This window comes from Serinus canaria, chromosome Z (genome assembly GCF_022539315.1).
Source record: "Serinus canaria isolate serCan28SL12 chromosome Z, serCan2020, whole genome shotgun sequence".
In the NCBI taxonomy this organism is placed as follows: Eukaryota; Metazoa; Chordata; class Aves; order Passeriformes; family Fringillidae; genus Serinus; species Serinus canaria.
In genome coordinates, this window is record NC_066343.1 from 2,885,399 (window position 1) to 2,911,512 (window position 26,114).

Genomic DNA, 26,114 nt, shown 5'->3' on the forward strand with positions numbered 1-26,114 from the left:
GAAGGTCTGTTACCTGCTCATGCAAACTTAATACTTTAGCCAAAAACTTCATGCAAAAAAACCTGTAAAGTGGAAAACACATTTTGTCTGTGTCTGTGGTTATGCTGTCTTTATGTGGTTCTGAGCAGCTTGGCTCATGTAACACCACCATAAAAAGTTAGGTATCTGGAAGGAAACCAGTTCAATCTCTCTCAAAAGCTTCAACATTTATCTTTGAAAGAAAAATGAAGGCAACAGTTAATCAAAAAGCAAAGAGAGTGGGTTTTGGAAAGGGACTATAGAAGCCAAATCTCTCCTGGTTTAGAATTACAAATTTTGAGTTTTCTCCCTACCAAACCAAAACCAAGTAAAAATAACAATTTAAACTGGAAAATTATTTCCCTACATTTGGATAACTCAGAAATGGCAAGTATTTCATGCACCTTTCCAAGCTGCCAGAACTACAAGAAACTTAAGTTTAAAAAGAAGTGCTCAATCCCACCTAACGAGAAGAGCAATGCTTGGAATGAAAACTATCACTCAAACCCAGCTATAGCATAAAGTCAGAAGAATCACGCTCAAATGACTTTGTATCATTTATGACTACACAGAAACCTTGCATTAAGCAGCGGGGAAAACTGGCAAGTCTCGTTTGGCAAAAGCAGCTGACAGCACCAAAACCTGCAGCAATGACTGTAAGGATACATTCAGGAAAAAAAACCCCTTCGATTTTATGTAGAAAATTTTAACTGTTCAACGTGGAGCGGCAGCAGGCACAGCGCAGCGCTCGGCAGAGCCGGGGGGCCAGTCCTGGGCAGTGACACCGTGGCCATTTCCCCGCCTCGCCGGTGACACGGGCACACAGGTACTTCTACACCCGTTCCGGCAGCCCACGTGGGCAGCACGGACGGCTCGGGGGCAGCCGCCGCCGCCCCGTCCGCTCCCGCCGTCGCTCTGGGCCTGACGCCAAGCACACGGGACACCCGCGGGCCCGCAGTCTTCACCCAGGTGCAGGGCTGGAGAGGCGCCTGGGCGCCGCCACCCCGACTCGCCCGCCACGGGCGGCGCGGGGACCGGCCGGCCGGCCGGCGCCTTGCAGCCCGAGGGCCCGCGGCCGCCGCTCCCCCGCGCCCCGCGCCGGCGGCGCTGCCCGGGCCGGGCCGCCGCACGTACCTGGCGCTGCCGCTGGCGCCGTCGCCGGCGGAGCGGGGCGCGCGCGGCGCCGTCACGGGGAGCGCGCGGCCGCTCTGGGCCTAGTGCCGCGCGCGGCTCCGCCCGCCCCCTGCTGGCTCCACTTCCGGGGTCCGCGCGCGGTGACGTCAGCGCCCGGGGGCGCGGCGGGGAGCCCGGAAGTGGAGCGGGAGGGGCGGTGGCCTCGCCGCGGCTTCCCGGCTGAGCACCGAGCGCGGGATGCGTGCTGCTCCAAGCCGGGCCGAGCCGGGCCGGGCCGGCGGCTCAAGGCAGGGCAGGGCAGGCCTAGCCTGGCCTGGCCTGGCCTGGCCTGGCCTGGCCTGTGGGGGCGCTGCCCTGAAACCCGCGTTTAGAGGAGCTGTGTTGGAATAAAGTCACGAGCGAGCCGGTGGGCCGCTGGCAACGCTAAGAGGGACTAGGCAGGTACCGGCATCTAGCTATCGGTCTGTTACTCGAGTGCTGGTAGATCTCACTGGTAATGTTGTGTTTCCACTCCAAGCTTTCCATTTTGATGGAGTTTGTAAAAAGAAAAGACGATAAAATTTTACAAACTTAGGAGTCTGTAAAAAGAAAAGACGATAAAATTTTTCATATTAAACGTTTCAGGCATCTTCAGAAATACCTGAGAACTGTGTTTTATTGGGCTACAGTAAAACGCTGATCGCCACAAGAAGTACACTTTGTGCTTACATAGTGAGAAGCACCTGGGTTTGGTTTCAAGGATACATTGCCTCCCTCCCTTGCAAAGTTCTCCGGAGTTAGTCAGATGGCTGCCGACAACCTGCACCGTGCAAATGCTCTCATGGTTCTGCCTGCACAGGATGGTTGTGAGGTGTTCCTGTCCCAAGGACATCTGAAAACTGCCACATGCCAAGTCTGCAGCTAAAATGTTTCATCCCCTCTTATATCTCAGTCATGACTGATGGTAAAAATTCAACAAACTAGAGCCATGGAACAGGTAGGTCTACGTGGAAGAAACATTTTTAATCAGTCACTATAGCTGCTTTCTCTGTAATGACCCAGAGCAGCAACCTTGTATTTTTGCTCTCAGTGCAATAGTTTGGGTAGGAAGAAGCTTTTAAAGGCCATTTAGTCCAAGCCCCTCTGCAGTAAGCGGGGATATCTTCAAACAGATCAGGTTGCTGTCCTGATCAGGCTATCCCTGTCCAGCCTGACCTTGAATGTTTCCAAGGATGGGACATTTACAGTCTCTCTGGGCAACATATTTTGGTGTTTTCTGCAATACCTAAGGAAGGAGCAAGTGAAATACTTTTCTTCTTTGGAGCAGAATATATAATCTCTTGGAGAACTAGTCTGTTTACATTTTAGAAATTATGTTTGAGCCTTTCATATTGAGACTATTTTCCCTGTATTTCCCATGTTAGAAAAAAGTTGTGCTTGGATGTGGGTCTTTTTGTGAGACATTAGGGATACTGTTGATGTAAGCAATCTTGTCCTCCCATTTGAAGTTGGTTCCATCTCTTTGCAAGCACTGCTAAGTGGCAAAGTGAACCAGCTTAGTACTGAAGTTAAAAGTGGTCCATGTTTTTTATTGGGGTCTTAATCTGGTTCACCATCATTCTCCATCTCTTGCAGTGCCCGCATCCCAAACAATAACTAAAACAAACCAGTAGAATATAGAAGTCTAGATTAAGTTTCAGGGACAGTTAGTGTAAGCAGTACAGCTAAAAATGTGCTGTGTCTCTGATCTTGATACAGCCTTTTGTAATTACAGGACCAGGGAAGGATTTAAGGAGGGCAACTTTATTGAATCAAGTCAGAGGATGTTGTGGGTTTGGAGATGCTTGACCCACAAAGAGATGTTGACCACAGATTTGAAGCTCTTCAAAACTTCAAAGCTCTACAAAGAGGTAACAGTTTGAAAGGGCAGGTTTTCGAGATTTGTAGGACTGACCCTGAAATTCCAAATATCAGAGTGACGAGGAACCAGAGATAGTGTGTAGTTAACAGCCTTTTGACGGAAGCTGGGCTTTTATCTTCTGTTTGCATGTAGAACTGTGAAGTTCTGATACCTTCACAGACCTCTGTGAGCTACAGTAATACCAGTAATAGGCTAATACTAGCAAAAACATCTGCATGCCTGTTGAATGCCAGGTTGGATAGGGCTTTGAGCAGCCTGGTTTAATGCAAGATTCCCTGCCAATGGCAGAAGGGTTGAAACAAAATCATCTTTAAAGTTCCTTCCAGCTCAAACCATGTTATGAGTCCCTGATTCTATGCATGTCTGGTAGGTTCTTGAGCTCACTTTTTAGAAATACAAAATTCAGCCTCTGACCTAACACCACCCTGTCAACTAGACCATGGCACTGCAGGCATGGTGACTTCACCACCTTCCTCTGCAGACCATTCCAATACCCCATCACTTCTTCTGTGAAGAAATTCTTCCTAATGTCCAACCTAAACTCCACCCCCTGGTTCAGCTTAGGACTGCATCATTTTGCCCTTTTCCTGTTGCCTGGGACAAGAGACTGACCCCCATCTGCTACACCGTCCTTTCAGGCAGTTGTAAGGAGTGACAAGGTCTACCCTGGGCCTCCTTTTTTCCAAGCTAAAGAGCCCCAGCTCCCTCAGCTGCTCCTCATAGGAATTGTGCTCCAGACCCTTCACCAGCTCTGCTTCCCTTCCCAGGACACACTCCAGCACCTCAGCATCCTTCCTAAACTGAGGGGCGCAGAAATGGGCACAGCACTCGAGGTGTGGTCACACCACTGCCGAGAACAGGGGAAGACTGAGTCCCCTGGTCCTGCTGGCCACACTATTCTTGATACAGGCCAGGGTGCCATTGGCCTTCTTGGCCACCTGGGCTCACTGCTGGCTCTTACTCAGTCTGGCACTGTCCCTTTCTGCCAGGGCACTGGGCAGCCACTGTGTCCCCAGCCTGTAGCGCTGCGGGGGATTGTGGTGGCTAAAGTGAAGGACCTCCCACTGGGACTTGTTAAACTTCCTATCTTTGGATTTCCCCATCTATCCAGCCTGTCCAGGTCTCTTCAGAGCTCTCCTACCCTCCTGCAGATCAGCACTCACTCCCAGCTTGGTGTCATCTGCAAATTTGCTGATGGACTCAATTTCCTGATCCAGATCATTGGTAAAGATACTTAACAGGACTGGGCCCAACACTGATTCCTGGAACTCAACTGGTGACTGGCCACCAACTAGATGTGGCACCTTTCACCACCACTCTCTAAACCCATAGAAGAGTGTATCTGTCAGTTGTGTATCCAAGATTATTAAGTGTTTTCATTTCAGTTCACAGTTTAAGCAAAAACATAATTTCTTTATGTGGGGTAAGTGAAGGTAAGTTTGAAACACTCAGATGCAGTAGAAATTAGTTTCATAAAATATCTTCAAAAACTCAGACTTCACCCATGTCTGGTAAACAGAGCTGCATTTCGAGAAATGTGGAGGAAAGAATGTGGTTTATGAAACAATAATCGCCTACAAAAAGCATACGTGACCATATAACTAAAACTGTCTTGGACTGCATTTAGTTAATGACTGTCAATGTCTCCCATCTGTAGAAGGCTACAGACCTAGTTAAAAATGAAGAGTGAATTCAACATTGGTTACACTGTCCTTCATAGACATAGATGGCCTCTGAGACTGTAAAGGAAATTAGGGAATATGACAAGGCTAAAACTTCATAACACATCCTTTTTGTATTAATTATTTCCAAATAAGCTGGATTGAACCAACTTATATTCAGTTATTCCCCTTGGAATGACCAGGTACTCCATACTGAGCAGATATGAATAGAAAGTGTGATAAGCCTAGTTTTGGCTGGGATAGTTAATCTTTGTCTTAACTGGTACAGTGCTGTTTTACTCGTAGTATGAGAATAATGTGGATGACACGCTGATATTTCAGTCATTGCTCAGTAGTCCTTACCCTACATCCAGAACTTTGCAGTTTCTCATGCTCTGCCAGCAAGGAGGTACACAGAAGTCAAGATGGGGGCATGGCCAGGACATACTTTTCTAGTATGAGATAGACATCTCTCATTTGTTTTCCTGGACTTGTTCCCTAAAGGAGTCCTTTGTGTCTGTTACCATGTCTTTGTTTCCCACCCCTCCAAATATAAGTAATAAAACAAAGGCCAGACATCTTGTTCCTTTCCCATCAAATAATTAGGAAATTGGATTTGAAAGAGGGTGTTTCAAAGAGAAAAATTCTCAACTGCCAGTCATATGAAATAATGGCAACACTGCACTGAAAACAGCATAGAGGGCTAAAAAAAACAAACCCAGAAACAAGACTCAGATTTTCAAGAAAACTATTAAAGCAATAATACTTTGGAAGGAAGGGTCCCTGGGATGCACTGGGAATGTGAAATAAGCAAGCCAGCCAATTGATTAAGTTGCCATCTGACCTGGGCAAGTGGCTCTGCCAGTGTCTGTCTGCATCATGGAAATGAGAAAAGCTGTTCTGACTGATGGGTGCAGTCTGTGTGACAGAGCATGCAGTTATCAGTGCTTGTCAGTATGAAAATATTTTTTTTAATTTAGAGGAAAAAATTGTAATTCAAACCATATGAAAAATGGTTCATATGGTTACTTTAAGACTTCATCGTATCTAAAGAGAAGCACACCAAGGGCGTAAGGTATTTGTCAATGACAAGCAATCATGCTCTGAAGACATTTTTTAGAATAACAAATACTACAGTAATAAGGATTATTTCAGATGCCTGAGAAAAGACATCTCATCAACTCAAAAAACTGAATGGAAAAACTGAATGAAAACACTGTGAATGAAACCATTTTAAACCCCCAATATGTGAGCTTCTGAAGTTTAATATTGTAGCTTAGTGAAAACAGGGAAGAAGCTCTTAAGGTCCTAAATATATTCAGGATAAGTAGAAAAACATGGAATTTGGTAATGGATACCAAGAAAACTAGGAATTATTTCAAACTTATGTGAAATAAGAGTCAAAGCGTAAAAGGGAAAAAGCTGCAATAGGCACTATTTTTTTTTTTTATTCACATTCTGCAATGCACTTTAGGATGTGTTCTTTGCTGTCCTAGATCTTATTTGTTTCAATTGATTTTATTTATATTTTTTGTCTTTTTAAAAACTGCCTGAAGAACTTCAGTCAGCATGAAGATGCTGAAACAGAAGGTGAGATAGGATGAGAAATTTGGAATGCAGAATATTCCTTTTTTTTTTTTTTAATATTTTTTTTCTTATACCACCCACTCACAATTAAAACTTTATCTACTCCAGATAGCACAGTAAAGGTGGGCAGGATTTTAGAAGCAGCTGATAGATGATTGTACCTATCCTGCAATGCAACTTTCATAAGCAGTTTTTAGGGCCTTCTGTAGCACTCAGTGCTCCTAGAACACCATGGTCCTTTCTGCAGAAGTCCCAACATTTTTGCTTTCAGTATCTGGCACTGTGAGTTACTAACACTGTTAGTTCTCAGTCATAGTACTGCTTGTTAAGGGCATGTTAACCAGGGCAAACAGCACACAACAGGGCTATCTGACTCTACTGAGACTAATCACTTTCTGGTTGCACCAGTTGGATTTACATCTGCAATAAATGCAGTCTGTTTATTCCACTTAAGCTTTGCTCTGCATCCTGAAATTGAAGGATGTGATCCAGTTAAGGAATAATTTTCTTTGACAAAAGGATTCAAGTGGTATCAGACTGGAGTAGAATCATATTAAAAACTGTGTTGTCATTTCGCATTGTCCTATGGACCATCCCATGTCACCTGCTTTATGAATACCACAGAATACTATTTAGTGCTGAGCAATGTGTTTGCACAATATAGGTCTCCCTATGGAGCAACTTAACCCCCGCTCTTGTCAAACCCCAATCTAGAAAACAAATCAATTGTTTTAGTCTTAAATTTGTTTTGGTTAATGATAGTTCCTACTTCCAGAGATTAAAAAAAAAAAATAAAAGGAATAGTCTTGTCAAAGTGCCTTCTGAATCAAAGCTCAAAAGAAAAGAGAGTGTGAGAAAAAGTAATTCTCTTTAGAACTGCCTTTGCAGTTCCTTTTCATTCACTCTTTTACTTGACATCGATGGAATTGGCTTTTTGTGTACAATTTATAGTGCATATAGAGAATGCATTTCATGAAAATAAAAATATGTTAGTTTTCCTGACAAAGATGATGTTTTACCTTTTTAAAAATACTTTTCATAATAGTTGAACCAGAAACTTCAGAAAGAAATTGAAATACTAAAAAACTCATTAAAAAACAATACTGTTGTTGAGTGCTCTGCAGGGCTGGAAAATCTCTTTTTTGGCTTTAAAGATTTCTTAATTCAAAATTCTTATTTAACTTGTTGTTTACACTCTGAATCTGTTTCTTACATCCTATTCCTGGATAATTTATTTTGGTTCTTGCTATTGTGCCAAAAGGATGATATATAAATATTCTTAAACTCATCTTCTGCAGTTTTTGCTGAAAGTTGAGCATACATAAATCTGTTGTGACATTCACTCTTACGCTTCATTATATGTTCTCAAGAGTTTTTACAGTCTTTTATGTCTTTGTTTTTCACTTACTGCTTTTGCATTTGTTGTAAAGATTAAATATATATGATATATATTTCAAGTTACCACTCATAATTCTTTGGTCCTGTATATAGCTGTTTCAAAAATGCCAGACTGATATGAAAGTTTTGGCAGAATGAAACAAAAATTGAAAGCAACACTCATGACAGAACTTTATGGTCTGTGTTCTACTATTTACTCCGTAGATATATGGGTTTATGATGCAAACCTTGCAAAGTTATTTCACGGCTCTTATATGTGCAAACAATTTAATTTTACTTTGAATTTTGAAATATTGATCTCACTTTAACATTACATGATTTATTTTTGCAAGAATGTACTCAGCATACCTATAATTTTTCCATTCTAAACTACCAATCCCTCAACTCCACAAATGATTTTTGAATAAATTATGCATTTTAGATGCTTTAGATGATTGCTTCAGGGTATTATATAACTTTTTTAAAAAATTGCACAACTGCAATCTAAACATGGAAAAACAAATACATGTGCCTTTTCTGTTATATACTTAAAGGACACCTTTTGATGGAGGCACACCTTACAGTGAAGTTATCTGTGTGCTGATACCGAAGTCTGATGGTAGTACAGCCAGTAATTATACAGACCCAGCACAGCTCTTGGAAATCAAGAACAGACTGCCATGTTCTCCATGTTAGAAGAGGCCAGATGACTAACATTACACATTTGTGTTCCAAATGCAACAACTTCTCTCAGTTTCTTCATTCATAAAGTGGAATGGCATGTGTGAAATTTGGGAGTCTTAAATGAAATTTATTGTTGTTTGAAGAGACCTAATCCATTTCCCTCTGAAAAAAAAAAAATCTTCGCAGCACTTGTTCAGCCATTAATTTCCTGAAGTTAATCCATACCTGCAGGTAGGATTCCTGCCAACAGAATTTCATTCCCAAAGCCACCTGCCACTTCAATCTCTTCTTTCCCCAATGTTTGTCCATTATCTAGAGAGAAGCATAATCCTAATCTACATAATAAAATCCATTTAAGACATGTTAATTATATGGAATATGTATATATTTATACATATAAGAAGTGTCCTGTTACAACATGGTAAAGATTAAATTTTAGAATTTTACAGACAGGTGAATATCCAAGTGAAAATGACTACTGCATTTCTTGAATGATAACCTTGCAGGTGGTTGGTCTCCATTTTACATTTATTGAATTCTTGATTCTCTAAGACCCTGTATCAAATTTGAGAAGGCATAGGATTTACTGATTAGTATTTAGATGTTTGCAGATTGTGAAACAGATGTGCTGTGGATTTCCAAGAGTGAATTTAAAGTTCAGAGAAATTAAAGAAAATAAAACCTGAGCCAAAATACATTAGTCACTAGCAGCACAGCTGCCACTATCCCGGATAACAAAGGTAGCTTAGAACAATGCAAGAACATAGATTCATACAGAACATTAGGAGCAGGAGTGTTCAAATCCTAAACCTGAAATTATTATCTGCTTGGACCCACACAGCTTTAGGTCTGTATAACAATCAGGAAGATTGTATATTGGTCCATGTATAACTGAGCGGCAGCAGTAATCACATTGTAAATAATAGCAATACTAATAAACCAGTAAGTTTGTCAAGGATGCCAGTAAGGCAGTATTGAGGTGGAAAGAAACTCAGTCAAGCTGATCCATAAAGAACTATGTGACCCTATTTCTTTATGGAAACCAAATATTCAAAATTTATTGACTTTTTACCTCAAAACCACAGACTATGGGACAAAATTATAAAATTGTTGGATATTAGGCAATCATAAATTTATCAAAGTTGCTTGTATATTCATATTCCATTCTCTAGTGAATTAATCTAGGGACAGAATATACATAAGCATGTCATTAACAGGTATTGTAAAGAACATTCCTGGGTGCATTGCTAATCATTAATCAGGTATTTTCTAATGGCTGAGTGCTTGTATTTACTGGGAGAGCTGAAAATATATTCTTTTTCTAAAAGGTTGCCCTTAAAGGAAGAAGTTATGTGCTGTTGCAGCAAACCCCCACCATCAATGAAGTTTGAAACCTGTATTTGGCATGGCAGACATGATATTCTGTTTGACATAGGAACTGGAAAAAATCAAACTTGTTGAATAAGATCACGATTATGTAATTTTTTGCCTTATTTCCAGAGAGAGTATGTATGTAACTCGGGGCAGTGCAGACACTGAGACTATTGTCAGTTTGTGCTTGGATAAATTTACTGCAGAAGCTCTATAATCATGATAGAGGCACCAGCCCTGGAAGGACTGAAAAGGGCAGATGTGCAGATGTGGCTTGGTGTTGCTCGGTTAATTGTTGAACTTGATGCTTCTAAAGGGAAAACAGAACTGTTACCCAGTGGGTTACTGCTAAAAACAATGCATCAAGGAGAAAACCTAGTGAATGGGACACAAAGGTCTTGTTTTGTTGTGTCCTTTTTGGGGGGTGTTTGTTCTTTTGGAGGTTTTTCTTTTTGTTTGTTTGTTTGTATTTGTTTGTTTATTTGTTTGTTTTCCCAGTGTGACTGTTTAAAGATTTCAAGGTGTGTGAATTTAAAGGACAACAGCCCATTTCAAACAACTCCATGTATGGACATTCACATATAAAAGTAAGTGAGGGGGTTTATTCTGGATTAGATTGTTTCACTTGCAAAATGTATCTTATTCATAAGAGTTCCCCAGAAGAGGAAGTTTTTCACAAAAGGTATTTCAGTTTTGCCTCATAGGCAGAAAATGTGTACTGAGCAGACACTTTCTTCAGCAGGATGTATTACATTGTGTCTTCTAAGAGATGCTTGCAACCTACTAACAGCTGAAGTTGTCATGGATATTAAGGTTTTCATCCAGTAGTGAAATTCATACCAGCAGTGATTTCAGTGACTTCTTGTCAGCTTAGGGGTAATTGTCTGTTAAATTTAGAGATGTAGTCTTAATTCAGAAGAGCACTTTACTCGTTAGTATTTGGTAATTGTCAGTTCTTCCTGAGATACTTGTTACAGAATTACTTTCTTTGGGGAAAAAAAAGTGTTTGGATTTATTTTTACTTCTTTGCATGAGGCCTTAGATTTTAGAGTGTTTTTCTGTCAGCACCGTATTGTTTCACTTACTGCAAGAATTAGTAACAGTCTAGTCTCAAATGATGCTGCTAAAGAGGAATAATCTGGTTCCTCCATCATTTTACTGATGGATATTGCAAGGCCTTTTAGCCCCACCTGCTCAAAACCTTGCATGCTTTACTTATACTGCCTTCCTGGCAAATTCAGTTAGTTGAGTCAGCATTTCAAGTGCTGGAGTCTAAATATAGATGATAAAGCAAGCTCACCTTTACTCATTACACCTGGAATACTTTTAGAGATTCTGCTTCCGTTCATAACATTGTTTACAATATGGAAAATTGCTACAGAAAAGTGGCTTTCCTCCACAAGAGGAAAGTGGCTCCAAAAGTGGCTTTCCTCCTCAAGATCTATCCAGTCACTTAGAAATCTCCCTGTTGCCATCAAGTTATTCTCTTATTTCATGTCTAATTCAGCAATGGATCTAATTCTTCTTTCAACCATTGCCATGGGAGTGTGAGTAGTGTTTGTCACTAGAAATGATTGCACATATTTTTAGGGAGCTTCATAAAATAATATTATGGCAGCATATGATTGATGTTTTACTGTACGTAAGACTCACTAATACTTTGTGAAGACCTTCCAGCTGAGACGGAAATGGAATATTTCTATCAGCAGAAGCTAATTGGAAGAAGCCAGCCTCATGTCCACTATGTACAGCTGTGATGATGTAAAGGTGAATTAGAGAACATCCATTTGCCTTTGTGTATTTTTCCTGAGCAAATAGCATAGGTACACATCAAATTCCCTCTCCTAGAATAAAGCCTGGCCTATGGGAGTCTGTCAGGACAGCAGTCACTAGAAAACAGGGCTGTGTCTAAATGTTGAGCCGTTCCCAAAATATCTCTTTCTCCTCTCTTTTTGAGTTTCATTATTATTAATGCAATTTCAATTTTGCTTTGCTTCTAATTTTATTAATTACCTTTCAAAAGATGAAAGATGTCAAGATTTGGAGCTTTCTGAAGGGGATATTAAACAAACATAATTAGAGATATTCCATGTCATGAAGTCTCCCATTAAAGCCTATTTTGGAAAAGGAGCTAAGTATATTAAATTGTTAAATAATAATTAGGTGTGAGCATTAATGATAATGTATAGTTAACCTCGTTTGTGCTATCTGATCCAAATAATTTCTATAAATGCAATAACTTCCTTTTGAGCTAATTCAGTTGAGACAGTAAGGCCAGCTCTTGCCCACTCAGAAAGGTCTGTTGTACACAACAGACTTTAGTTTTTACTTTTGACCAGCTTTTCAGGAGGATATTGTACACAACAGACTTTGGTTTTAATTTTGACCAACATTTCAGGAGGAATTAACACTATCAGATTGCAGTGGTCATGAAACTTGGGGCATACACTGTAGCAAACAGATCTGACTTCTGTTGCTTTAATTTATTTAGGCTAAACATACATGTAAGAAATTCCTGGATCAATAGGTAGTGTCAAAGAGCAGGGCATTGCATCATTCTTAAAAATTAATTTAATCTTTATTCAATATTAGAATCAGCAGAGCTTTTAAAAGAATATAGAGCTATTGTTTTCTGAAGAAAAGCCAAAGAAAGCAGCAGTCTTACAGTTATAAAAGTATTCCTAATTTTACACACAAGCATCTATAGAATACATCTGCACAATGGAAAAACTGTCAGCTATTTCAATTTTCAACTAAGTGTTTACATTTAAAGCAAACAGTCTTGATAAATTAATGGCATGTTACTTAGCAATCTTAGTTGTACAATTATTATTATGACTGTAATTTTATTGAATAATATGAATGTTGTAGAAGTGTGTATTCAGCATTAAACAATATTGCCAAGATGATATCCCTTTTATACCCTAAAGGTTATTTGGGATGGATACATTGCCAGCAAGACCAAAGAGGAATAATCTGGTATTTCTCGGCCCTGATATTTCTCAGTAAGGATTGTGGGTCAAGTACAATTTAAAATACACATTTGCTTGCACTCAGATACCATAAAAGATGAACATACAGGTTTGGATAGGAAAAGCATCCAAATAAAATACTGTGCAAAGGTTCAGCTTTTATGCTGTTATCTTCTTATGCATGTTAGTCATTGGCCAGTCATAAGTGGGATTTCCCAAGGCTCAGTATTGGAGACAATACTGCTCAAAATCTTTATCAATTTATTTTTATATTTATTTGGACCAGGGACTAGAGGGCATCCTCAGTCAGTTTACAGATGACACCAAATTGAGCAGGAGCGTTGACCTGTTGGAGAGTTGGAAGGCTTTACAACAGATCTGGACAAGCTGGATCAGTGGGCTGAGGCCAGTGGAATGAGGATCAACACTTATACTTGGGTCACAACTCCTCAAATGCCACACGTGTGGGGCAGAGCGACTGGAAAGCGGCACTACAGAAAAGCTGCTGGTCAACAACAAGCTGAACATGAGCTAGAGTCTGCCCAAGCTAGGAAGGCCAGTGGTATCTTGGCCTTTATCCAAAACTGTGTGGCCAACAGGACCAGGGAAGTGACTGTATGGATATTCCCACTTAAGTGTAAGTGACAGGTTTTATTCCCAATTAACTTATTCACTTGCAAAATTTATCCTCTTCAGAGTAGGTATTTCCCAGAAGGGGAGCATTTTCACAAAAAGTATTTCAATCAGTTTCACCACATAGACACTTTATGTGACTATACAAAAAGTTAATTATGTATGATAGGTTTTGATAAAATAGCAGAGAATATTCTGAACTCCAATTTCCATGTACACTAACATATTATTTGTATAGCTTGGAATATGTGTGCCTCATTTGTCAAAATACCAAACCTGCTGTCATGGAAGATCCCTGTAGACATGTTTTAAACCTGAAGTCCCCCACTAATCTTTAAAGGTGAAATACAAAGCAAAAATAAATGGTTGTCACACTTCAACACTTCCTTTATGATCTGAAATTACTACACTGGCAGCAGAGGAAAATATCTGCTTTATTTTTTAAATAATGTTTTTAGCATTTTCTAACCTACAATGCCTCACAGCTCTTTTATGTTGCAGTATTTTAACAGGATCTTTGGAGATTTGTAAGATGCAATTGTCCACATTTTAATTTTAAATGGTTTGATGCTTTATATGAAAAATAAAAAGAGCAACTAAGAGAAGAAAAAAACTGCATTTCAGCTAAGACCCTAAATCAGCATTAGTAATATTGTTACCTATGATGCTGCTGAAACCTTTAGGGGGAAAAAGCATGCCTTCATCCTACTGAAGTGGACTAAATTATGTCCATAATAGCATCTGTGTGAAGATATGCTGGGAACACAAATAACTCTGCTCAGATTGCACCCCTAGCAAGACCCTGCCAGAGTCCTTCATCGGGCAGAAAAAGTAGTTCCATTGGACTTCCAAAGAAAGAAACTTACAGAAAAATAATGTATTATTTCTGTAGAGCTAAAGAGATACTAATGAGACCTTCTGTATCAAAAAATGGTGATAGTTTTAACCAGTGTGTAAAAAAATATTTAGTATTCAGAAAATTTTGAATATCAAACCAGAATTGCTTTGAATATGAAATTTTACTGTATTTATAAAAAAAAATTATGTAATAATTCTTAAAAAGTGAATTCTCAATTCACTTTTAAGATAATCCTGTGAGCACTGCCTGCAAATAATTATTTTAAATAAAAAGATGCTTCTCAAAACTTCTAAAATTTCTCTATTATTTGTTTTTTAAGCCATAAAATACACTGGAGGGAAAAGGTCCTTGAGTGACACAAACTGAGGACAGGCTGACTCCAACTCCAAAGTGGTGGATGGAAACCAGAAATATTTGCTTAGCTTGTGTCTAAAATTGCACTATTTTCAGAGTGAGTGAGTGAGTCTTACATTTTTGAAACAATTCTTAAGTTTGTCATTCAGATTTATGCCTCTGCAGTACTGAGATACATCCTCCTTGTTTTATGACACTGACATTTTCCTATACTCTTCTCACCTTATGCATATGTGAACAATTGCTTCCTGGATAGGGTGACCAGACAATAACAAGGGAACACTCTTTAGTTTAAAACTTTTTACTCAAGATACATATTTCTGAGCTTTCTAGTACTGTGCGTTATGACACTAAGTTAATCTTGTTGAATCCAGAAGAAAGGTGCTACCCAAAACCTGTCAAGGTAATTGTTTTTCTTTGTCCTCTGAGATAGGAGTCCTTTGTGTCAAATAGACATTTTTTAAGTGTTCCACCATGATTTCCTCGTCATCTTCAAGATCTGCATCTTCTTTCATCTCCCACCTGAAAGGAAAAAACATTTTATTAATTCTAATGTGTTTTAAACTAGTCTTTAGAACAAGTAAAAAAATACAGAACTTGTTTTTATCAATTCATTGCTCTCCCAAGCCGTGGTTACTCCAGTTGAGATTACTGAATCATGCAAAATACAGCTCCCAAAAACCTTGCCATACAGAACTTGGCATGGGCATGAGGCAATTGACACAAATTGTCAAAGCTACTACAAAATCTTACTTATATTTACTGCAACAGTCCTTTTCCTTCCATTTTATGTGTTACACACACATTAGTAGAGGTGGAAACCTTGTAAAACTTGCAGAGAAAAAGTGGAAGAGCTAACACACTTTTGGAAGTTAAGCAGATGCTCTCAATACTCTCTAAGTTTGCAGTGAAATATCACCACATGAAGTCCAACCCAAATATTTAATGTGAGTTGTCATAATTCTCTGGCATTGACAGTACTATTTTACAAAATACTACAAAACTGACTGACTCTTTTGCTTCTTTAACCATCAAGTATAACGATCTAACCAAAAATAGATGACATCAGATTCTTCCTTCCCCATGTGAATACTCATTTCTAGTTTTGGGATTAAGAGCTAATGTCACTAAAACTGCAAAAGGAGGACTGTGAAGATGATTTTTTTTTAGCAGTAGTAGTCAAATATAAAACCTTAAAAGTCATGCAGTATTCTGTTAAAGAAAATCAGGATAATAAATGCAGCAAGAGTGCTGATACGTAGTCAGGAAAACTTGGTATCACTCCAATTATGCCTATACAATGGTCACTTCTTTTACAAGTTCTGTGGATATTTTAAGCGTTTGATATCCCTTAAATATTAATCTCATTCTCTTCTACATAGATAATAAAGTGTAGGCTCCCAGTTCAGACCAATTGAAGACAAAAGCTGAAACACCAACACTAAAACTAGAAACCACATTTTCAAGTATTAAAACTAGTAGGTTATAAATGAGCCATAGAATGATGAGAAAAGTAGATGTAAAAAATCAAGGATGATGTTAAGAAATTGACAGGAGCAATACTTTAGTCCTGTCCCCACACACCTTAGGTCCTCATTCATACTGCAAAAATCAGAAGCCATATACAAGTTTAGATCGGTGAATAAATCAAATTAATACAGAATGATGGAACAACTATATTTCATTCCTTATATTTGGAAGAAGAGAACAGCTAATTTTGGCAGCAGAGCATAGTGTATACTTTGTATCTATAGTAAAGCTTACTAAACCAGAAGGAGCAAGTGCTTTGTAGTAAAATCTCATTGTTAAAAACAATTAGGAAAAAAATATGTTCAAAGAACATACATAAATTAGCACATATAATTCACATCTTTACCTTGAAAACTGAATCTGACAAGCCATATTACTGCCTAAAGGAGTATCAGAACAAGCAAAGCATAATATGTATAAAATTATAAGCACTGAATGCCTATGGTCAAGATTTTGCAATAATTAGCTTCCTATTACTCCACTCATATATGACTACTATCGTACTTAACCTTATGTGCATATTAGTTTTAGGTACAATTCATGCTCTGTCTGCTTCATTCTCTGGTTTATGATATAAAATCTGGCTGTATGAACCTTCAGTGCAGTCACTTTCGCAAGCATCCCCAGTGAATGGTGTTAACAGGCTGACTGGTTTCCCCTTTTCCTTTTGGTAATGTATCTTCTCTTTAAACCTAGGAAGAAGTTGTGCATGCCTTAATTTGAATTTATGGTCCTCAGCATTATTCAGAAACACTACTACATGAGCTGAACTAATTAATTTTAATTAATTTGATTTGTTGCATATTTTTACCTAGAGGAGCTGTTTGCTTAGAAGGACTGTCGTAGTTACAGAGATAGGAGGTAGAGTGTAGCATTATGTAGCGTATCTGGGTGACCCAAATTATTCCATATATTCCATATATTCCAGTCATTCCATGTAGTCCATATATTCTCTACATCAATCTGTGCAAGGTAGTTTACTATCTTTTTAAGACCCAGAGTTGGAAGCAGAACCTCTGTGTTTTACCCTGGGGTTCATGGAAAGGGGAGGGCTGATGGGAACAGACACGTGGAGCTCTCTGTTTTGTCCTTTCCAGATTCTTGAGAACGTCAGAAAGTGGGGTGCTCTGACGGGCTGCTAGCCACAGCTTCCCAGGAACTGATGAAAAAAAATGACAGGCAGCGACCCTTGCCACGGTTGCTATAGCAACCACGGCTTTTGGAGCCCTGGGAGATGTTTCTCTGGACTTTCTGCCACTGCTGCTCAGGACAGCTGACTGTTGTCAAGAGTTGGAGCCTCTCCATAAATTTCCAGCTGCTGAGGGGGTTGGCCCTACACCTGCTGAGAAGTTTCTTCTGGTGTTTCAACACTACGTTCAGCACTGACTCCTTTAGGAGAAGTATATGTTTTCCAGGTTTTATTTTTCACCACTCCCATTGTTGCCTGAGACAGAAGGCAGTTTTGGAACCATGGATGCTCATTTGGTGAGTTGATGCCTTTGTGCCCTGTCTTGGCCACATAGTGCAGAGAGTGGAATCGACATAATTTTGTCTGTGTTCCCCAAGACAATTTGGGGGACCTCCTCTGCATTTGCAAGTGAGGGTTTAAGTGTTTGCCTCTATGTTTCTTGGTTATTGCTGTTTTCTTTTAGTAAACTGTTTTTTCTTTTTCACATACCTCTTCAAATTTGTCTCTCATTGGTAGAGGGGATAGATTGAAAACTAAGGGGAGGGAAGTTATTGCAGAATCTCTGCCCTGTGAAATTTCCTTAACTAACACTTATTTGGCACCAAGCTAAAAGGGGGTCAATAGAGGAAGTGAAAAAATACAAATTTGACCAAATAATTTCTATCTTGGAACTCCCTGGTTACGACATTGCTTGGTCTGATCATGGCAGTGTGGCACCTAACCTTGTTTATGTGTCCAAATATGTGGAAAGATCTGTCTGTGATAGTGCTGTTATTCAGATCAGGGAGAGGAACCAAGGTACAGTTTGTGTTACCAGTTTGTGTTACCAGTTTATGGAATGATAACATCAAAGGCAATGAAGATCATTTGGTAAATGTATTCATTGTTGTTTGCCTGTCCTGATCTGGGTTGCTGTGCCTGAGGGTTTATTAATAACCACACACAGCCTGTGGGGGAAAGAGGAGATGATTTTTCCTTTTGCCTTTCACCTCCTTCTCCCTTCAGGTCCGACACATCAATTCTTAAAAAAGCTGAATTCCCTCTGGATGCTATAGACATGGTGGGAGTTCTACTGGTTGGGATGGATAGGGAGCTAGCCTTCATCAATAATGGAAGCATCAGCTTAAGGCCTTGGGATGCAGGATGTTTAGAAATGAAACATCTAGTTGGATTATGGTGAGAAGCATGGAATCATGGTAGTTATTATGTTAACATTGTTATTCCATATTAGGCAATGTTTCTAGTTCTTGTATCTGATTGGTTAGATACATTTTCCATACATGGTTATGTTTTTAGTTCCCACTGATGGTTGGCTCTCTGCCCTCAAATACATTGTTGAGTTTGCCCCATTGTCTTGTTTTTGAGGTTCATCCCATACAGTGCACAGCTTTTGCTTCCTTCATTATTTTTGCTTGTTAATAAAGTCATCTATCTTTTGGAATCCTTGTTCTCGTCCCTATTTCTTCTGCCACACAACTCCCAGCTGGCCCGGTCCTGAGGTCGCACACAATGGCATGACAAGACACCATATTCTCCTTGCTGGTTCTGCTCTGTCTCCTCTGTACTGTCTACAACACATCTGGAGTCAGATGGAGATTTCTAGGGGGGTGTCTTGGATTGATTTTTGACCATAGCCTCTTCCATGGTCCTCTGCCTTATGTCCAAAAATTATTACTGTATCTTTAAAGCCTAGGATTGGTAGTGTGTGGGACTGAGGAGGGGGGAGCATTGGGCTTTTGGTGGACATTTTTGAAACCTCACTGCCCGACATTCCATGGCACTGTGCAGTTTGGGTTTGTTGGCCCAGGCCTTCAAGGTTGGTTGGCCCCAACCTTCCCTCTTCTGGCCTGGAGAAGCTGCAGCAGCAATCTTTCATCTGCCTTGAGTGAACTGAACAGCTGTTGGTCCACGACTGCAGGAGTAGGACTGGCTGGGGCAGGGCTGCCCCGTTCCAGCCCCAAGCCTTGGGGAGCTGAGCCAGGAAGAAAAAGAACACCAAGAGGCTCCAGCCCAGCTATTTGTCTGCTGTGGAGAGGGGGTTGATGCCAGAGAGCCACCAGGTTTTTGCCTCCTTCTGGAACTCCTCCATGGTATATCTACTACCCTCAGCATGAAAGCCTGTGCTGTCTAATACATGTCAGGGAGTTTAGTTTGGAAGTCTCCCTCTGAACAAATACAAAACTCTGATAAGGTAGCAGAATACTTGAAATAAAATTGCTGTGTCAGTTCCAGAAAGGGGCAACTTACTGTTCTGTGCTGGGCCCTAGTTAAAGCTTACCTGCATGCTTCTTGTTACTATACAGCAGCAGCTACAACCAGAAGAGAAGGAGAGCAAATTGGCAGACACCACAGTCACTCAGGCTGCAGTTAAACAAGATGGGCAGCCTAAGCCAGTAGCAGTCCCCCCTGTACGAAGAAGGGACCAAATAAGTCCAAATCCAGTTGCCCAGTAAGATGACCATGGGGAGTTCTAGGGAGAATGTTCAAGGGGAACATCCCTTCCACACAATGCTACCTGGAGTAAGCAGATCACTCTGATCACACAGCAAGTTCAGATGGGAAATCCTCATCATTCTGGATCTTGGTAATTATCACAAATTGGCCTGAAGGTGAATGTTTTGGACTATCATCTGAAAAGGAAGAGGATTAGGTGGCACATGGTGAGGAGGCCCCACCATATAACCAGCCACCAGAAAGTAAGAGGCGACACACTCTCTTCACTGACAGTTCCTGCCTTATTGCAGAGACAAGTCAAAAATGGAAAGCTGCCATATTGGAGCCTAAGCAGCAAGTCACAGAAACTACCAAAAGATAAGGTGGATCAAGCCAGGATGCAGAGCTGAAAACCCATCTGGCTTTGGATATTGCCAACTGAGAGAGGTGGCCAATAATATACCTCTATACTGACTGTGGATGGTAGCAAACACTCTGTGAGGGTGGCTGGAATGATGGGAAAAGGCCCATTGGCATTGAAGAAGGAAATTTGTTGAGGCCTGACAAGACATTGCTGCTTGGGTAGAGAAGCTGACCACAGAAGTTCATCGTGTGGATGCCTAGATGCCTATGAGTTGGGCTAATGAGGAACATTGCAACAACAAATAAGTGGATTGGGCTGCCAAAATTAAAGGAAGATCTGGACTGGAAACAGGAGGGAGAGTTATTTCTAGTTTGGTGGGCCCAGGTCATGAGGTGCCTCAAGTCATGAGTGAAGAGATGCAATATACTGATGGGTTTGTGACTGAAGGATAGACTTAACCATGGACACCATATCCCATGTAATCCAGGATTATGAAACATGCACTGCATCAAGCAGGTAAAATCCATTAGTACAGGATACAATGGGTTAAATATAAATGTGGAGAGGCCTGGCAGATGGATTATATCATATGCAGCAAACCTGCCAGGCAGGCTCTATCTACTCACAATGGTAGAAGCAACCACTGGATGGCTGGAGACCTATCCTGTGCCTCAAGCCTCTCCTAGGGCAACATGGCACGCCAGAAGGAATTGAGCAAGACAACGGGACTCATTACAAAGAATGTCATGGACACCTGGGCTAGAGAATGTTGTATTCAGTGGGTGTATCACATTCCCTATCACCCATGAGCCCTTGGGAAAGTCAAACAGTGCAATGGATTGTTAGAAACCATGCTGAACACAATGGGTGGTGGAACCTACAAGTATTGAGATCTATGTTTACCAAAGACCATGGGGTTAGTTAACACTAGTGGCTCCACCAACCAAGCTAGCTCTGCCCAATCAGAATTCCTGCATATACCAGGTGAAGATGCAGTCCCTGTGGGCATATGGTGCATGTTGAGATAAGTCCCCTCTCAAGCAAGGGCAAATCCATCCATGGGATTGTTTTTGCTCAAGGACCTGGTTAAACTTGGTGGCTAATACAGAGGGATGGGGAACATTGTGTACCTCAAGAGGACCTGATTTTGGTTAGAACCATCTGTAATGTTGAATTATATATGTAATATTGGTTGTCGAATGATACTGCCACCATACATCATAAAATATACTCAGCAATGAATACAGACTGCTCAAATTGCACCAATAATGAAATAAAATTAACTCAACAGACATCTTGGGTGAATAGTCAGTGATCACTTAAATAATACAGTTATTTGTACGTGTATATGGCTACAGTTGAAAGGTATGAACATCTGGATGTCATGTGCATGGTATAGAATAATAATATCCTGGGTACAGAGCTGTAGTTTTCAGTGCTGTTTATTATCAATACCATTCACATCAGCCACAGGCCTGGTTTCAGCAGAGATGAAACCATGGCTGGAACAGGAAGGGGTCCATTTTGGTCTGGTTCGCGAAAGTGAAGTGACCAGCAGACCCCGGCACTGTATAACCTATGGGTCTCTTCCCATATGGCTCCACACCCTCCAGGACAGCTGGGCTGAGAAGAGGCAGAGGGACCACTCTCAAATTCATGGTTCAAAAGTGATAGCTGCCAAAGTGACAGATCCAACACTGCAGCCAGGAATGTCTGGGCCCGGAGTCTGCAGTTTTTGGTGCCCAGTGGGATGATTTCCTTCTCCCCCAGTAGGGCAGCAACCTGAGGCTGTGGCACTGACACCAACCTGTGGGAAATGTAAGCACAGACAGGTTCCAAGGCCTCAAACATACAAGCTCAGAGACAGAGATGGTCTTGCTACCTCTTGCTGCCTTCAAGCCTTCTCCAAGGTCTTAGGTCAGTGCTTGACCTAAGACCTTGGAGAAGACTTGAAGGTTCAGAATAGAACAGTGAAACTGACACAAAAAACCAATAAAAATTTAATAAAACCAATAAAAATAGTTTAAGCATAAATATGTTTTAAGCAAGTAAAAATATGCTTCATATAAGTGAATAAACATGTTAAGCAAGATAGTAGACAATTTTAAAGTTTAGCAATAGAACTTGTTCCAGAGTTAGTAAAAAGTAGAAGATACAGCAATAAGTTTCTGTAGAGTTATATGATGGGATAAAGAGAGGCATTGCAGCAAAATAATGTAAAATGCAGCAATTAGCAATTGGTTTATGAAGATGCTAGCGAGCTTTGTGGAAGTAGCTGATTGGATAAGAAATTTATAAAAGACATTGTAACTAAAATTATAACAGCTTCTGATGTAGGGCCTCTGATGGGATGGGGTTGGATGTAACAACCTTACGGTCTTGTCCTTCCATGAGACTGATTTTGCAATAAACCATTTTTTAACTGCCTCATCAGTCAACCCCCTCTACTCTGTATCCCGAAAACCAGCAGAGCCTGGTGGAGCTGAAAGGGAGTCCAGCAGGGGGGCAGGAAGAGGCACCAAGAGGTAGGAGTGACATCCCAGAGACACACCCTCCTGTCACACAGGGGGAACAGGAAAACTGGCACTGCAGGCTGGGTCCTGCACCAGACAATGCTAGCACATCCCATCTCCCACTAGAATCACAACATGATCCCCTGCATTCCTGGGGTTTTTTTTCTTCCAGAGGGGAAGCTTTAGCCAGGAGAGCCTCTCTGCCATCTTGTCTTTGTCCCCTGGAGCACATGAGCTGCCTGGGTAGTAGCCATCTCGTTTTCTTTGTTCTCAGAGGAACCAGTTGACTCAGCAACAGTGTATCTAGGGATTTTTGTTGTTTTCTTTGTTGTTCCTGGGTTTTAGTAATTTTTTTTCCCACTTACATCTTTTTTTGCATTTGTCTCTCCTTATCAGTAGACAGGGGGAAGGGAGGTAAATTTCAGAGTCTCTGCACCGTAAAATTGTCTTAGCCTAAGACAAGGACAAAGACTAAAAATGCTAAATGAAGTACATTCAGAGCAGTTATTGGCTAATGGAAGTTTAACAATAAATCAGCAGATTCTTTTTAAAGATAGTGATTTCATACTTCTCAGCATATTTCATTGAATCTTAAACAATAGCATTGGTAAAAATCTTCAATATCATCCAGTTTGGACATTCTTTAGTGTTTACTTTATAAGAGGTTATCCTAATACATTTTCATTTTATCCAACAGTAATCTATTTTTAAAGCATTTATGCAGATCCAATGAAGTGTATTCACTTAACAGCATCCATGAATTAAAGATCTATGAAATAAGGTTGACTGACATCTGGTCCCTTATTAATAGAGAAATTTTTCCAGTTTTATGCTTTAAGTCTGGGGACAATATACTTTTTTAAAAGACTTACTGGACTGTAAGGAAGAAGGCTGTGACACGTTTATTGTTCTAAATGGGATGAGAAAATAGCTGCTTGTGTTTAAGTGGAAAAAGTCAATGTTTACTAGTAGAAATTTTGAACAACTTTGCCAACTTGCACACTTCTGTTGTTTCAAATCATTAGTAACAAAGCTCTTAGAAAAAAAATTTCAAATTTAGAGGTTGTGAATACAGGTTGTGGAAACAGGATATAAGATTAAACACACAGGACAAAAGGAGCAGGAAGTGTTAGCACATGACCAGTGCAGAGCTCAGCTAACAGTAACTCAGGTAAAGGAAAGGTAGGGATATCCATACATGGTGAACTGTGATGTTATTGGTCAGCAAGTACAGTATGTTACCATACAAAGCAATGTTTAAGGTCATTGGATGATTGTAGTCTTAAGAGGTCCTATGTAAATGCTTTGTTGGGCCCAATAAATCAGCTGCTGATCATCAGACTCCCAAGCCGTCCCTGCCTCTTGAATCCTGACAAGAGGTAGCATATGCTTTATTTCAGTCTGATATATCTTGGAACATTAAATAAAATCAGTATTTTAAAAGGATATTGGAATTATTTGAAGCAACCCATTATACCACCATTTTCTTAGAGTTTACATAACCATAAAAAGATGAATTCGAGTGTCCAGAACTCCCAATTTTAGTATGCTATTCATATTTAAAAGAAAGCACATGTTTAGAATAAAATGCCATCACCTTTGTAATCTTTAGGGTAGAATCAAAAATTGCCAAGCCAATAATAACTTATGAATGTAGATAATTAAAAAGAAGTATATTTTCAGAATATTCTGAAATATCAAATAATGTAGGTGACGTACTGTGTGAACATTATGTAAATCACTTAAACACTTTTTTCTGTATACTGTTCCTTTCTGTGTTGCATGTGGCTAATCAAGGGGGGAAAAAGTAATGTATTTTTCAGACAGATAAAGCAAAACACATCAGCACACATAAATATAAGAATCACTGATGTTTTCTGCTGGTCAGCTTACACTTTAGATCATGAGGTCAGAGGACAGGGCTTCTGTTTCTCCTCATAAATAAGAAGCAAGTGAGGAAGTCTTAGCTTGCACATCCACAAGCTAACAGAGTGCTAGGAGGAAGTATTCAGTAACCCAGGAAGATCAAGTGATTCCAGCTCAGGTTTCCTTAGCAATGTATTGATAGTGCTCTTGTACCCTCCTTGCTTATAAATACCATCAATATGTCCATTTATATAAATCTCTACACATAACTTTTTGTAATTCTTTTGTTTTGCTCTATTGAATTGTAGAAAGTAAATAAGTTAAATCTGTTTGCAGAGATGCAGAGAAAAATTCTCAGTGCACCTGTAAAAAGCATGCTGGGCATTCCCCATTATTTACTTCTTTAGACTAGTCCCATAACATCTACTGCATGCATGAAGTTGCTTGTCTGACATTCTGAACTAAGAAATGTGCAAATGCACTAATTGTGCAAATGCATATATTTCAAATACATAAGCACAGAACATACCTTTATATACCTATACATACACCCATGCATACCTATACCCACGCAAGTAACAGAGCAATGATGTAGGCAATCAGGAGGGCGGATTTTATGGAAGAATGGGGTCAGTAACACTATGTCTAAGCCAAGTGCTTGGAGGTAAATACTCAAAGGATTACATCTTTTCAGTAATTTAAAATAACTTGGTAGTTGTGGATTGAATTTCTTTTGAGTCTTTAATTTTTCAAGAATATCAAAGAAGGAAGTATGTCATAATCAGAGTGCCAAAGACATATTCATTCAGAAAATGCAGATGACTTACCTGCCTATGATCACATGACAGACATGCATCTACTGAAAATACCCTGCTCTCCACTTCATAAACTACTTGTTCCCTCTCTTTATGCATCACCTCTTTATTTCAACTTACAAAGCCTTTCCATTATGGATGTTGGAAACCCAATGTAAATATTTTAAAGGATTAAACTTTCAAATATAGTTACTGTGGCATATGTATGTTCTGTAAATACAAATACAAGATGTATCTGCTGAGAAACGATATTTGATAATCTGACAGCGTTGAGGCTTAACAGTATAAAAAATTCATATTTTGTCAACAAGAAACTTTCTCCATTTTTTAAGGAGGGGGTACTACAACAGCATAAAATGATAAATATTTTAAAAACATAAGAATATTATGACTGTATTATAATCCCCTTCTTAATGCATTGAAATTTTAACAATTACTAATTTTATTGCTTTTAGAAGGATTTCACTCAGTTCATAACTTGCAGAGAAAACAATGTGCTATGTAAGAAGGACACTTAGGGGAACCAGGAAGCTGACTTGTATTAGTAACAAATTGGTTTACTCAAATTTAAGGAAATGCTGGCTACTAAAAAACCTTGTCCTTTCATGCCCATTGCTGTTTGACCTGCAGCCAGAATACCCCAGATTTTTTGAGGAGCAAAAAAATTTATTTCAACAAGCTCTGAAATTTAGCAGATGCTTCTTATTTTATTTTCAAAAATTGGTACCTGTTTGCATAATCCTGTCTCACTCTTCCTGAAGATTCCCAGGGACAGACTGAAAATGCAACAACCAATTGAAGAAGAGATACCATCCCAAAGAAGAGCAAAATAATCTGTAGGTAAAAATCTACAA

The 26,114-nt window shown here is 39.8% G+C and overlaps 2 protein-coding genes and 1 long non-coding RNA gene across 11 annotated transcripts in view; 1 reads left to right on the plus strand and 2 right to left on the minus strand.

Annotated features, from left to right (window-relative positions):
• FAM172A (family with sequence similarity 172 member A) overlaps nucleotides 1-1,292 on the minus strand; it is a 259,377-nt gene extending 258,085 nt beyond the window's left edge. For both annotated transcript variants that reach the window (XM_050986881.1, XM_050986880.1), the window contains exon 1: nucleotides 1,153-1,292. The gene's annotated coding sequence lies outside the window, so the exon portion shown is untranslated. The remainder of the gene's footprint in view (nucleotides 1-1,152) is intronic.
• A 119-nt stretch (nucleotides 1,293-1,411) lies between these two features.
• LOC108962875 (uncharacterized) lies at nucleotides 1,412-18,888 on the plus strand. 3 transcript variants are annotated; one of them, XR_007780380.1, is made up of 5 exons: nucleotides 1,412-1,593; nucleotides 1,777-2,128; nucleotides 2,906-3,041; nucleotides 10,231-10,319; nucleotides 17,178-18,888. It is a non-coding gene; the product is annotated as an uncharacterized LOC108962875 (long non-coding RNA). The 3 variants fall into 3 exon arrangements; XR_007780382.1 differs by lacking the exon at nucleotides 17,178-18,888 and adding an exon at nucleotides 12,991-13,132; XR_007780381.1 differs by lacking the exon at nucleotides 2,906-3,041 and having other exon boundaries at nucleotides 17,178-18,887.
• KIAA0825 (KIAA0825 ortholog) overlaps nucleotides 12,178-26,114 on the minus strand; it is a 233,766-nt gene continuing 219,829 nt past the window's right edge. For 2 of the 6 annotated variants that reach the window (XM_030237303.2, XM_050986500.1), the window contains one exon: nucleotides 12,178-15,072. In XM_030237303.2, coding sequence (XP_030093163.2) covers nucleotides 14,949-15,072 — 124 coding nt within the window. In that variant the 3' untranslated portion in view covers nucleotides 12,178-14,948. The remainder of the gene's footprint in view (nucleotides 15,073-26,114) is intronic. The other 4 variants (XM_030237302.2, XM_050986498.1, XR_003945874.2 and 1 more) reach the window with 3 other exon arrangements.